We start from the raw sequence: 14,988 nt of genomic DNA, 5'->3' as shown, positions 1-14,988 counted from the left end.
TCATTGATCTTTGCCAAAAATTACAAGCCTTTGTGCCCACTCACCTGAATGACTTAGAACCCTATACCACTGTTGCTCATGGAAGTTTGACTTACTAGGGTTTTCTTGTGAACATCTGCAGAAACAAACAAGATTTCCGTGTCCTCAGCTTGTCCCTCCAGCCTTCCCCCACAGACTTCTCCCTGCCCGGCGTGTCCCTGCCGGCAGGAGACGAGAGACATGCCCACCACACCTGTGGGACCCAAACCCAACTTGGAAGCGGTGCAGCCTCCCCCTCCCCAGAGCAACGGCGCTGGGCTCTAGAGTGGCTGAGGGCCGCGTAGACCTCAGAGCATGCGCAGTGGCAGGAACCACAGCCTCCAAGAGAACGTTGGGCTTCCGGCCTGGAGGACGTGCTGGGCTCTAGGGAAGAAGAGGGGCCCTGGGAGCAATCTTGAGGCCCCTGCGATTCCTTCCTTCCTTCACAAATATGCACGGAGCACCTAGAGCCTGAAGCTCTGTGGAGGCATCTGGGATGTGGTAAGAAAACAGGTACAGCTGCTGCCCACCTGGGGTTTGTGTGGCCGTGGGAGGGAGCTATGCAGGGAGACAGAACAGTGACCAGAACGCGTGAGTCATTTGTCTGATTCATTTATATGATTTGTTATGAAGTGATAAGCACTGTGGAGGGGAAAAAGAGAAATAAAGAAGGAAAAAAAAGAGGGAGGGAGGGAGGGAGGGAGGGAGGGAGGGAGGGAGGGAGGGAGGGAGTGAGTTTGGTTAGAAGATGAAATAGTAGAGGGGGGTCAGAGAGCACCTGGGCAGGGTGGGGAGCAAGGGGGCTGGTGTGATTGCCAATAGACAGGGGTAGCCTCTGAGCAAAGCTCGCAGGAAGTGAGGCGACCCGCTAGGAGGCCAGGGCAGGTGGGCGATGGCAGGTCGGACCAGGTGGTGGCAAAGGAATGAGAAATGGGTGGTCAGTTTCTGGTAAATTAGAAGGTAGAGCCGTCTGATTCCTGGTGGCTGGATGTGGAGTGTGAGGGCAATAAATGTCCAGGTTCTCTTGAATTCATGGTCTGAACAACTGGAAGGATGAGTGGAGGAGACTGGCAGGGAGAGGGTGAGGGGAGCAGAAGTTCCAGTGGGTCCTGTTGGACTTGGGATGTCTATTAGACACCCCAGTGGACTGTCCAGGAGGCAGAGGCTAGAGTTGTAGGGCTGGGAGTGTAGGAGGGGCTGAGCTGCAACTCTAAACTGACATGACATTTCAAGCCATGGTTCTGGGTGAGACCCCACAGGGCACAGGAGCGGACCAAGGACTGCACCGGTACCTCCAACTCACAGTACAAAGTGGCCAGCTCAAGGTTAGCACAGAGAGTTAGAATAATAAAAGCACTGCGGCCATCATGTTCCCACACAGCGCAAGGCAAGGGCACCACCAGTCGCCACCTGCACAGACCACGCCAGCCTTCCAGCCCCGAAGGCAAGGATGCTTCCATTCCTCGGGGGCGGGGCATTGCTGTTCTGAACCCTTACAGACTAGGGATCCCCTGGAGCGTTTTCTTTCAAAACCAAATAAAAGAAAGCAATCTAAGGATACTGATCAAGGAAAAGCCTAAATAAATGCGTTGCCCTCCAAATCACCCTGAAGTTACGTGGTGGATCAGCTACTCCAGCGCTGGGTCCAGCCTCTCCTCCCCCTACTATGGGCAAGTGCCTCAACTTCGAGGGGTGCCGGGTGCCTCTCGTGTAAACTGGGATGATCATGCCCACTGCCTGCTGTGCTCAAGGATTAAATGAGATACAGTGTGTAAGAGCCTGGCATATGGCGGCTGATAAGTAGGAACCCTGATAAGAGTTATCATTATAACTGTCCGGCTTTAAACATACTTCCCCAGAAGATAAATGTCTACCAGAGGTCCTCCTCTCCCACCCCCACCCCCCCGCAAAGCCCCCAAGTCCACTCCTGACATTGCTGGGTCTGCCCTGCCCCAACCAACACCCACGCTGTCCCTAGGGACCCCTAAGGGAGGACTGCCCAGTGGAAAGCAGCTGGTACCCCGGGCCTGTGGGAGGGGCCGCTCAGGACTTGCTCTCCTCACACTGGGAGGAAGGCGCTTTGCGGGTGCGTGGCTGGCTGAAGGGGGCCCCTGCGTGAGGTGCTGGCTTGTGAGTCACAGCCCATGCCTGCGGTCGGAAACGAATCGCTGCCATCCCGCTGTGTCCACAGACTGGCACGGTGACGTTCCTTGCCAGGTTCTTTCTTGTTGGCTTGGACTTGGCTGCCACCCACCTGAAGGGGACACGCCCAAACCCAATAGAAAAAGCAAGCAAACTCCAGCCTCCAAACCCAACTCCACCCAACCGTGGTCAGCCAGGCTGCACCTGCACCGCTCGCTCCCCCCGCCCGCCTCCCCCATCCGGGTCCTCAGGAAAGTCTCTCACTCCACAGGACCCCAAGGGACACAGGTTTGTCACCAGGCCGGGAAGGTCAATATTTCAAACCCAGCGTGGAACATTGAAAGGGTTTCTGGTAAGTTTCTCTAATGGCCTAAAAGTCCTCGGCTTTTTAAATTAAAAACAAATCTAAATAGGGTTGAACCTATGTTTTCCTATCACCATCAATAGTAATAATTATTATTAATTAAAGTAATAGCTAGTAACTATTAAGCACTTAAAATGTGCCAGCTCTCCGTGAGGTGATTGGCATATGTTATGTGTTAATTTCACAATATCCAATGAAATGCACTTTATCTCCCATTTTACAGACGAGGAGGCTGAGGCCATGTGATGAGGCAGAACAGGAGGTGAATCCTGGGTCAGGATTCAGTCCTTGTGATGGGATGAGGGTGTCTCCCCTCCCTCTCCAATTTACCCTTCCCTGAACTCCCCCACTCCATCATGCTGACGCAGCCACCCTCCCCCAGGCTGACCCCTTCCCCTCATTCCCAACCCTCCCGCCTGAACTTGGTGAAATAATCTGGAAGTTTCATTCTCCATGGGTCTGTGGGCTTGTTTTTTTACATCACGCCTCCTGTTTCAAGAATCTTTTCTTAGCTCGGCTGGGATGGCTCAGCAGCTGAGCATTGACCCAGAAACCAAGAGATCGCAGGTTCAATTACTTCCCGGTCAGGGCACATGCCTGAGTTGCAAGCATGATCCCCAGTGGGGGTTATGCAGGAGGCAGCCGATCGATGATCCTCTCTCATCGATGTTTCCATCTTTCTATCCCTCTCTCTCTAAAAATCAATAAAATGTATTTTTCAAAAATACTTTTTTAAACAATCTTTTTTAAAAAATTGTATGAAGTCTCTCAGTCACATTGTCAACAGCTCTTCAAATTCAATTCTGAGTTTTATTCATATCACTAGAGGCCTGGTGCATGAAATTCATGCACGGGGGGGGGGGGGCGTCCCTCAGCCCGGCCTGCACCCTCTCCAATCCGGGACACCTCGGGGGATGTCCGAATGCCGGTTTAGGCCCACAGGGATCAGGCCTAAAGTGGCAATCAGACATCCCTCTCACAATCAGGGACCGCTGGCTCCTAACCGCTCGCCTGCCTGCCTGCCTGATTACCCCTAACCACCTCTGCCTGCCAACCTGATCGCTGCCTAACTGCCCTCCCCTGCCAGCCTGATCACCCCCCAACTGCCCTCCCCTGCCAGCCTGATTGCTCCCTAACTGCCCTCCCCTGCCAGCCTGATTGTGCCCCTAACTGCTTGCTCCCCTGCTGGCCTGATTGCCCCTAACCACCTCTGCCTCGGCCCCCGCCACCGTGGCTTTGTCCAGAAGGAATTCGTACATCCAGAAGATGTCTGGTCAATCCGGTCTAATTAGCATATTACCCTTTTATTAGTATAGATTGGTCTCTGTGTTATAAAGGGCACCTTCTTTTCCTTGAATTCCTCCTGATTCCCTTTTCCAATTGGTTGGAGTATTTCATGAGTCAGGTCTTCATGAGAAATGGCACGTTTCTGTACATCACGCTTTCCTCTCTCTGTTCCATAGGAAAGATGAGGTTTTAATGTGGCCCCACTGTTCTGCTGACTCTGTGTCTTCTTCTAGGGACACCCCCAGATGGACTCACATTTAAATTTTTTTCCTCTTTATCCTTGGAATCCCTAAGTGCCTTTTAAAATCATTCCACCCAGCACTGGGGGAGAATTTTTAAAAAATATGTTTTTATTGATTTCAGAGAGGAAGGGAAAGGGAGAGAGAGATAGAAACATTAATGATGAAAGAGAGTCATTGATGGGCTGCCTCCTGCATGCCCCACACTGGGGATCGAGCCCACAACCTGGGCATGTGCCCTGACTGGGAACCGAACCAGTGACCTCCTGGTTCATGGGTCGATGCTCAACCACTGAGCCATGCCAGCTGGGTGGGGAGCATTTTTGACTTCAGCTCAAGGAAAACATCTTGTTTCTTGGATCATTGCTTCACCGCCACCATTTCCGTTCTCCCCTCCTGGAACCTGTGACATGAAAACAAAAAGGACCTCTTGATTCCCCTTCTTCATAAATAGTCCCTTGTAGTCCCCACCTGTTTGCCTTTTTGCTCTGGGGTGGCCACACTTCCTTGAACTTCATTGGGCTCAATTCATCGTGCCAGAGCTCAGCTCTGTCCCACCCTCTACTGCCTCTACTGTTTTTCTTTTATTCTCAAAAATTATGTTTTATCTCCAAGACATCTTTTTTGAGCCCCAAGTGCTCATATTTTAACAGCAAAAGCTCTCATTTCCTTCCTTTAATAGCTCCTGAAATTTTCCTCAGGGAACACATACTAGAATGATATGTTAGGTTCTCCACATCCTGTGGCCCCGTGTCTGGGGACCTCTCATTGTCTGCACAGATGTATCGGTCAAAGCTAAGACTGATGGATTTGGTAGCTAGTGTGGCTCTCTCTGCAACCAGCCTAGTGGGAGTCTTTGGGAGAGAGTAGAGAATGGAATGGGGGAGGGGAGAGGGATCAGTAGACATGCTTGCTCTGGGGATGGGGCAGAGGATGGGGGGGCAGGAGGGCTGGCTAAGAAGCAGCTCACAGGGGCTGGCTGCACTTTTGAGCCAGGTGGGTGGCCATGGGCCCTTCAGTCTGCAGGCAAAGGCTGAGGGTCACCGTGTAGAATTCCTGGGGTTTTTGATGAGTCTTCCCATATCTGCTCCAGGCTTGTCCACCCACACTCCCAGCCTTTCTCTGCTGGTGGGATTTAGGGGGTGTCTCTGAGAGTCAAGGGGAAGGCCAGAGAAGCTCCCACACAGTAGGAGCCGGGCATGCGTGGGCCCTCCATTGCGGCCTGGGGCCCTCCCCCACCTTCTTTATTATGGCACTTGAAGGGCACTGCAGTGCTGCCCTTGCTGCCCTCGCTGCCCTCGCCCCCTGGGTCCCTGCTGAGGGCCTTGCCAGACCAGAGACTGTACCTCCCCTCATAGCAGGCAGCCCCGGGGACAATCGAAGGTCAAGGGCCACGCTGGCTGCTTTATGCACAGCAAGGACCCTGCCTGATTATCTGTCTCCTGAGGTCCCTTGCTTTCCCCTACCCTGACCCCCAACAGGATGACCCACCAGGGCGACTCAGCTGCGCCCTGAGCTCGGGCGGGCTCTGTGCCCTGAGCTTGATGGGAGGTGGTTTCGGGGCATGCTGCTTCTCTCTCCGGGGATGAAGCTGACCTGATGGAACTGGGCCCCACAGGAGTTCTGAAACCCCACTGAACCCGCAGTGCCCTGGGAGGGGTTGTGACGATGCAGCTTCCACCTGTCCCCAGTGCAATCTGGCTTGCTTTTTCTCCTGCATTTTCTTCCTTATTTTTCTCCTTCATTCCCTCCCTCCTTCACTCTTTTGCTTCTTCCTCCTCTGACAAACAGGCAAATCCACACAAAGGATGGCTCCGTCCTCAAATGGCCCCCCTCAAAACAGATGCTTCTGCAGGCACGCGCCCGAATCGGGCCTCCTCCAGACTCCCAGCAGGGAAGGGAAGCGCTGGAGACTTTCGGACGGTGACCAACACACATCCAGCACTTTGCGGAAGACGCCTGTGCAGCCAGAGGGATGGGTCTGCGGCCAGCGACCCACTTCTGGTCTCGCCACTGCCTGCATTGCCATTAATATTAATTAATCTGACGGTGTAAAACAGAACTGTGAACTCCAGAGGAATATAAGATACGGGAAGAGGCATCCGCTTGCTCCGTGGGCTCCTCACCGGTGTCTCCCAGCTCCTCACCCATATCTTCCCCAGGGGAGCAACGGGGAAGACAGGAGAGTGAGGTCACAGCGGGAACAGAGGACACTGGAACTGTTACCAGTGAGATGGCGGGACCTCAGGTCTTGTCTTCTTGAAGGAAATATTTCAATCCAGAGACAACGTGCAGCAAAGCAGCAAGAATTCATTGGCCACAGCAACACCACACTCAGGGCAGTGAAACAAGGAAGGGCGCAGCAGCAGCAGGAGAGCCTGGGCTGGGCTGCTCTGGCTCACTGGGAAGCCAGAGAAAAGGGGGCCTCGGAGACAGGCTCAGGGGGTCAGCCTGGGACAAGCTGCTGCTGCCCATCGCTCCCCTGGTTCCAAGGCTCATGGGGCCCCTCAGAGGGAAGAAAGGGGAAGGGATGGTACGGGCGTGCTCCTCTGAGGAAGAGTGCTCACTGGGTCTTTGCATTGAGGGTATGGCTCTCTCTCTTGCAGGTGGAAATCTTAGGGCAGGTCTCAGGGGAGGGTTTCACTACAATAGTCATCAGTTTCCCAGATGTGCTTGTCTTTCAGGGTCGAGGTCTCCACTGATTGGTTGGTACCAAGGCAGGGGGTCCTTAAGTCAATGCAGCTGGTCCTGAGGCAGCCATGGTGTCACTGGTCTGGTTTTACTACTTTTCTGGGCCTGGAGTTGACATACAACTGAGGCCTGGATGCTATCTTTAGGGAGAAAAGGTCAGGGGTCTAACCCACGTGAATATGCCAAGGGAGGAAAGGCCACCCTGGGGCGAGGTCCCTGTTTCCCAGTTTTACCCCTTGTTGAGCACCCAGGGCTTTCTGCCCTCGGCCCATCATACTTGCTCTGCTCATGTCTGTCTAACTGCCTATAACAGTACCAAGCTCTGGAATGGGGTAAACAGGAAGGACGACATGCAGATCAGCACCCCGAAATCCCAAATATACATCCCCAGTGCCCAGGTCTGTTACCAGAGCAATATGGATACGGGGATGCCATCTGCAGGGTCTCCTGGCCTGTTGCGCATGAGGAATTCACATAAGCATGAAAATTCCAAAGGCACGGAGAAACATTGAGTATACATGGCATTTTGGACAAAGGAGAAATGGTGGGAGGGAGCAGGGTCTTTGATTTCAGAAGTGAAACGGGGGGTTTACAGGTGGTTGAGGAAGAGCAGAGCACACGTGGCAGGAAAATTCCTGCCGGGCAACCCAGAAACCATGGGACATGGGCGTGGGGTGGGCCATGGCTCTGCTTGTGGTCTTCCTGTCTAGTCCAGTGCCGAGGTGATTACGCTAAGCTTCCCTTCCTGAAGCAGGTTTTCTACCTGAACCTCTTGGGCAGGAAAGGGGGAGGGTCAACAGTCTTTCTTTCATATATATATACTAGTGGCCTGGTGCACGAAATTCGTGCACATTAAAAGGGGATTAATTAGAGGAAATAATTTAATATTGCTATTTGCCCTTTCTGTATAATAGAAGTGTCAGAAATGAAAGAAAATTAGTAAAATGTATGTGAAAACCTTCCTCCTGTCAGAGTCTGGGGCACACCACGGGACCCAGAGTCAAGTCCCCGCCCACCCACATGCACCTCAAAATCGCGTGAGATCCAGACCCGGCCGGCCCCCCACCCTCATTGGGCTAGATCCAGACTTGGCCAGTCCCACCCTTGTCAAGCCCTGCTGGGCAGGGGACATAGCCTCAGGTCCCCTGGCCCGGCGCCAGGATGGGGGCATGGCCTGAGGTCCCCCAGCCCAGACCAGGGCGGGGGGCGTGCCTTGAGGTCCCCCATCAAGCCCGCCAGGTGTGGGACACGGCCTGAGATCCCCTGTCAAGCCCCACTGGGTGGGGGGCATGGCCTGAGGTCCCTCGTCAAGCCCTGCCAGGCGGAGGGGGGTGCACAGCCTCAGGTACCCCGGCCCGGCACCAGGAGGGGGGCACAGCCTCAGGTCCCCCGTCAAGCCCCGCTGGGTGGGGGGGGGGGGCGCGGCCTGAGTTCCCCCAACCCAGCACTGGGGGTGCACCTTGAGGTCCCCTATCAAGCCCCGCTGGGTGGGGAGCACGGCCTGAGGTCCCCTGTCAAGCCCCACCAGGCAGGAGGGCGCAGCCTCAGGTCCCCTGGCCCAGTGCTGGGGCGGGGGGTGCGGCCTGAGGTCCCCTAGCTCAGCACCAGACGGGAAGCACACCTTGAGGTCTCCCATCAAGCCCCACCAGGCGGGGGTGTGGCTTCAGGTCCCCCAGCCCAGACCAGGGCGGGTGGTGTGCCTTGAGGTCCCCTGTCAAGCCCCACAGGGGTGGGGGAGGGCGTAGCCTCAGGTCCCTGCTGATTGCTCGTTAAGGCTCCTTATGGGAACTTGGCCTCAGCTGTGGGTGCAGCCATCTTTGTGACGGAGTGATGGTCAATTAGCATATTCCCTCTTTATTAGATAGGATATATCTTGTTTCATCTTTCACTTATCTTATTTTTAAAACTGATTTGTTATTGATTTTTTGAGAGAGAGAGAGAGAGAAACATCAGTGTTTCAAACCCACAACCTGGGTATGTGCAATGGGGAATGGAACCCACTACCTTTTGGTGTATGGGATCACACTCCAACCAACTGAGCCACACTGCGAGGGCTGAGTCTTTTGTTTCTTAATAACCGGCTTAAATATCAATACCCCCAAAAGCACAGGTTTTTCTGGAGGCAGTGGGGGCTCTGGCAAAACTTTGGTTCCCGTCATCTGCAAACTTAAGGCTCAGCTCTCATTTTGCATTTTTTTCTTCATTGAGACACAGGAATAGTCATATGTTGACAATAACTTAATACACAAGAAACCAAAGAAAGATAGTACAAAACAGCAGTATTTCCAAGGGGTTTTTTAGTTCAAACTATTTTTTTTTTAGATATGTTCTTACTAGAGGCCCGGTGCACTAACTTTGTGCACGGTGGGTGGAGGGATGGGGTGGGTGTGTGTTCCTCAGCCCAGCCTTCACCCTCTCCAATCTGGGACCCCTCAAGGGATGTTTGACTGCCTCTTGCAGTCGGACATCCCTCTGACAATCCAGGATTGCTGGCTCCCAACCATTTGCCTGCCTGCCTGCCTGATTGCCCCTAACCACTGCTGCCTGCCAGCCTGATCACCCCCTAACCACTCCCCTGCCAGCCTGATCAATGCCTAACTGCTCCCCTGCCAGCCCGATTGCCCCTAACTGCCCTCCCCTGCTGGCCTGGTCACCCCTAACTGCCCTTCCCTGCCAACATGGTCACCCCTAACTGTCCTCCCCTGCTGGCCTAATTGCCCCCCAACTGCCCTCCCCTGATGGCCATCTTGTGGCGGCCATATTTGACCACATGGGGGCAGCCATCTTGTGTGTTGGAATGATGGTTGATTTGCATATACCTCTTTATTATATAGGATTGATTTCAGAGAGATGAAGGGAGAGAGAGAAAGAGAAACATCAATGAGAGAGAAACATCCATTGGCTGTATGCCCCTATGCCCCTACTGGGGATAGAGCCCACAACCCCAGCATGTGTCCTAACCTGGCATCGAATCAATGACCTCCTGGTACATGAGACTATGCTCAACCAACTGAGCCACATCGGCCAGGGCAGTTCAAACTATCTATACATATAAAGGCTAAGCAATTGGAACCACTGAAATGTCCAGAACAACCAGTCGCTATGATGCGCACTGCAGCTGGCCAACCTCCTGCGGTCCCTCCTCTGGTCCTGCAGGCCCCGATCACCCCATCGGGCTGGGCCCTGAGCTGGGATGGAGAACCGGGGGTGGAGGCGGCCCCTTTCCCAGGGGGACCAAGGGCCAGCTCCCTCCTCAGGGCTGGTGGCCAACCTCCTGTGACCCCTCCCCTCCCAGCGGCAAACCTCCTGCACTCCCTCCCCCAGCCAGCAGGCCCTGTCCCTCCCCCTGGTGGTGGTGAGGGAAGGAGGAGGGGGCGGGGAGGCAGGGAACCCCACGGTGGGGGCGCCAAGGGTGGTATCAGTGTCTGGGATCCATTCCTTCCGCACCCGGCCCAGCGATTGTCGCCTCCTCTCCCGACCTCACCAGGGCCTTTGGGCCCCAAACAGCCCACCCCAATTGGCCTGGCCCTAATTGGCCCTGATTGCCAGCCAGGCCTAAGGACCCCCCCACCTGTGCACGAATTTCATGCACTGGGACACTAGTTTTTATGATAATACTAAAATGTTACTTCTATCTTCCATGCTCAGTCTCTCCTGCATGTTGGGTAGAATTTTCCAAAAGTTTCTTAACAGACTGAATGCAGGACATAGGAGAATCTAGCTGCCTTCTACTAACGCCAGATAGAGATTTGCAAACCTATAAAAAAAATGTCATTCTTCTCACTAGTTTTTAAAGTATAGTTTTAATTAAAATGTTACTTATGTTGCTGTGCAATGGGTTTATTATTAAATGAGTTGTTACATATTGTTAAAATTTCTCCATTTTATTTCCTAATTTGGTAACTATTGATAGATGCCGTCCCCATAAACAATAGCTCTTTGGGGTCCTCAGTTCTTGAGAGTATAAAGGGGCCCTGAGAACCCAAAGTTTGAGGAGGGCTGGTGCAACAGGGAGCCAAAGCTTTTTTTTTTTTTTTTTAAATATATTTTATTGATTTTTTACAGAGAGGAAGGGAGAGGGATAGAGAGTTAGAAACATCGATGAGAAAGAAACATGGATCAGCTGCCTCCTGCACACCCCCTACTGGGGATGTGCCTGCAACCAAGGTACATGGCCTTGACCGGAATCGAACCTGGGACCCTTCAGTCTGCAGGCGGATGCTCTATCCACTGAGCCAAACCGGTTAGGACGGGAGCCAAAGCTTTTGGTCACAGTAGCCAGAGCCAGTGAACACCAACAATGAGAACAGTCTCTCTGGCCAAGCACCTCCGATTTCTGGAAGAAACCCCTGGTTAGTTCCATGGGCTGGAGGGGGGACCCTTTCTCACCTTTGGGGATGTGTTTAGTGACCACACTGGCTCTTTGCAAGGAGGGAGGGCCCATCTCACTCCAGGCTCTGGTTTTCCTGAGTGGACCAAGGAAGTGGTGGCTGCCAATGTAGGTGGGCACAAAGGCTGGAGGGGGGGGTAGGGGGGAGAGGAAGAAAGTGGGGGAGGAGGAGAGGGGAGGGGAAATCTATAGGCGCAGTGAGGGGGAATAGGCCAGCTGAAGATGTGTGTGTGTGTGTGTGGGGGGGGTGCTATCAGGGAGTGAGGGATTCACTTCTCCTCCCTCTCCCTGCATGGCTCCCCAATACTATAGGAGGGGGCTTCCTTCTTGGAGAAGTGCTTCCAGAATGACAGGAAGGAAAACCCATGTTACCCCACAAGAGGACGGCCACATGTGACTGCCATTAAAACACCTGGAAAGAAAATCATTGTTCCCCAAACCCCGCCAGCACCGGCGTTCTCCGTCGGGATCCAGATTGCTAAGAGTCCACCCTGGGGCCGGGCGCCGGGGCTGTCGCTCCTGCCGCAGCATTTTCTGAGCAGACAGCTCTGCCATCCATTAAGGCTGCAGACGCTAGATCTCTAAGGCACCAGCTTATCTGCAAACCGGAACCAGCCCTCTTCACGTTGAAAGCTCACGCACACACTAGATGGAGCCAGGAGTTTCATGAAGGACAAACCTTAATTAGACTTGATTTTTAAAAATTTCCCTAGCGGTTTTTAATTAGAGAGAGCAAATGTCTCCGATGTTGAACGAACCCATCACGTAGCCCCTGTGTCAATGTCCTTAATGCATTCCACGCGCATCTATACGGCTACCTTCTCCTGAGAGCTGTCTGAATGGCCTTTCAGCACGCCCCCACCCCCAAGACTGGACACTGAGGCGTATAACCACTTTTTAAAAATTACACCTCCTCCACAACCTTGATTTTGAAATGCAAATATATGAATGTAATCGCTCGGAATAAGTATTTGCAGATTTATGGAGAATCGCAATTTTGGTTTTATCAGGGGACCCAACTACAGTAGGCCTCTCTCCGTGTGCCTGGGCGTTTGTTAAAGCTGGGGATGTAGTTTGGGGGGAAATGGGATGTAGAGTTAAAGTCATCTAAAAACCAATGCAGTGAAGCTCCCTGGAAGAGCCACAGCTGATTCTAACATTGAGCAGACGGGAATAAAAGTCAAATCTTGAGTAGAAGTCGCTGGAAATTGCAGTGAGGAGGGAAGCTGGGCGCCAACCGCCCCGGTGTGTGAGGATGGACTTGTTTGTTTTCCTTTAAAACACCTAACATAACTCAGCTGTTGGAGGTAGAAAGATTTTCCTACTCCTTGTTTCGGCAGACATCGATGGACTTAGCCGGTGTAATTGTCCTCCCTGCGTTTAGTCGCTAAAATCAAATAATCCTCATTGCTTGAATTACTAAACATATTTCTGCGGTCCCGGGGTCTACATCCAAGCAAGTGTTAATGAGATAATCGGCCGCCTAGAGCGGCTGGGGGCGGGTGTGGGGGTGGTGGGGGTGCAGAGGGACTCGGCGGCCCCGGATTTGGATGGTGGGATGGTGTCAGCAACTTGCCAGGTGGAGTCAGGGCGTCCTGCAGGCGGTGAGCAGGCGGCTCCCAGCAGCATCAAATCTGCATCGCTGAGGAGCATGGGGCGGCGAAGTCCAGGGTCAAGGCCAGTTTCGGACACCTCCTCCCCCAGCGGGAAACGGTGGGCGCCAGGGGAGGACCGCCAAGCCCTTCCCCCCATCCCGGGGCCCCAGGATTTCCGTGGAGAAGTCTCCCAAGCTCTCGCGTCCTCGCCTGCCTCCCCCCAGACCTTGATCCGACCACTTCAAAATCGCTGAGGCCGCAGTGGGGCGGAGGGAGGGGAATGGGCAGGAATGGGGGCCTGGGGCTGGGGTCGGCGCACGGGAGATGCCCCGGGAAGCGGCCAGACTTGGGTGGGCTGAAGGGCGGCTCTAATGTACTTGGCGAGGGGAGGCGCAGACTCGCTGACTCCGCAATGCTCAAGGCTCCTTCCCGACTCCCTGCTCTCCTCTCGGCTCCGAGTCACCCCTGCAGCCCCGCCCCTGCGGGGCCAGAGGACACCGGCGGGGCGCCCTCGCGCGCGGAGCCGGGGTTCAACTCAGGCCCTCGCTTCCCCTTTAAGGGTTCCCGAAACTTTCCCCCTGGTATCAGATGAGCCTCGTCACATCCGTTGGCCGTGGCCGCCGGGGCGCGTTCCGAGGAAGTTCGGGACACGAGTTTCCCCGGGGAAGAGGCGCGGCCCGAGACCGGCGAGTGCGGGCAGGGCCGGCCAGTGGACCTCAGCAGACCCCGCGCCGCGCTGCGACCTTGGCCGCGCGGAGGGCCCGGCTCTTGCGGGGCAGCCACCGCCCGCCAGAGGGGGCAGCGGCGACCAACTTGCTCAACTTGGCGGTGCGGGCTTTGGCTGCTCGGCGCCTCCTCCTCCTCTCCAGCCTCCTCCCCCAGCCCTCCTCCCATCCGCCACCGCCGCCGCCGGCCCGGGGCGCGCCCAGCCCTTCCCCGCAGCCCCGCGCAGCGCCGAGTCAAATCGCGGCAGAGTCGCCGGACGGGACAGGACGGGCCGGGTCGGGCGCGTCCCCCGGGCCCCGCCGCCGGCATGGGCGCGCTGGCCCGGGCGCTGCTGTTGCCGCTGCTGGCCCAGTGGCTGCTGCGCGCCGCCCCGGCGCTGGCCGCGGCGCCTTTCACACTGCCCCTCCGCGTGGCCGCAGCCACTGGCCGCGGGGTTGCGCCTACCCCCGGGCCCGGGCCCCCCGCCGTGCCCCGCGCCGACGGCCTCGCTTTCGCCCTGGAGCCGGCCGGGGGCGCGGCCAACTTCTTGGCCATGGTGGATAACCTGCAGGGGGACTCTGGCCGCGGCTACTACTTGGAGGTGCTGATCGGGACCCCCCCGCAGAAGGTAGGTCTGTGGGCGCTCGCCCGTCCACCCGGACCGACGCCCCGCCAACCCTGCAGTCCTCAGGCTGTAGCCGTGGAGTCTAGGGGGCTCGTGACCCCAAGGCAGGCTGTGGTGGGGGGTGGAGGTGGGGGGTGGAGGTGGGGGGCGCGGAGGGCTCCTCTGGGCCAGAGCGGGTCGCGCGCCCTCGGGACCGGAGGCAGCCCTGCCGGGGCGCAGCCAGGGGTGTGTGCACGTGTTTCAGAACTTGTTCATTCCCCGCTCCGTTTGGCTGGGCAGCGAGGGGAGACCTGTAACTTCCATCTGAGGAAATTCCTTCTGGCGGCTACGCCCCCTTCCTGCCCGGAGACCGTGCAGCGGGCCTTGGGGGCGATGCTGTTATTGGGGGAAGCACTTGGTGTTACTATTTCCACCCCCAACCTTCCCGCGCGTCTCATTGCTAGGGCGGCAGGTGGCCGGCTCCAGCGGCGCGGTGTGCGTGGAGAGGGGTTTGTGCGTGCGCTCCGCCGAAAGCTGCCTGGTCCGGGGGGCGAGCTGTCCGCGGGGCGAGCCGCGTTCCCTCCGCGCCGCTGCCCTCTCCCGGAGGCGGCTCCTCGGCTCCCTCCTGGCTCCTTCAGCCGCCCAGCCCCTCTGCTCGAACCCAGTGTCTGCACACGCGGTGGGAAGTGTTAATGCAGTACAGCTGCTGGGAAAACAGACCGGCTGAGCTAGGCTTTCGGGGACCAAGCGGTCTCCCGGTAACAAAGTAACATCAAACAGCTTTCTTTTTCTCCTTCTCAGAAGGATTTTCATTTATCAGCACTTTTTGGAGCAAGAAATAAATGTCCCCAGGCTCGGTCATCTTAAGAAAAACAACATCCCAGGAATCGATGTGGCCCTCCTCTTCCTTCCTAATCAAAGTGTGATTTGAAGTCAGATTTTTCTTATCAGTA

The 14,988-nt window shown here is 55.5% G+C and overlaps 1 protein-coding gene across 1 annotated transcript in view; it reads left to right on the top strand.

The window, feature by feature from the left end:
• Window positions 1–13,682: 13,682 nt before the first annotated feature.
• The window catches only part of BACE2 (beta-secretase 2), an 89,011-nt gene continuing 87,705 nt past the window's right edge, over window positions 13,683–14,988 (top strand). Inside the window, exon 1 of the mRNA XM_080655109.1 lies at window positions 13,683–14,059. Coding sequence (XP_080511235.1) covers window positions 13,760–14,059 — 300 coding nt within the window. The 5' untranslated portion in view covers window positions 13,683–13,759. The remainder of the gene's footprint in view (window positions 14,060–14,988) is intronic.

The sequence above is a fragment of the Plecotus auritus genome (genome assembly GCF_963455305.1).
Source record: "Plecotus auritus genome assembly, chromosome: 2".
NCBI lineage: Eukaryota > Metazoa > Chordata > Mammalia > Chiroptera > Vespertilionidae > Plecotus > Plecotus auritus.
The sequence above is the reverse complement of the archived record's forward strand: the minus strand, read 5'-3'. Positions and strand labels throughout refer to the sequence as shown.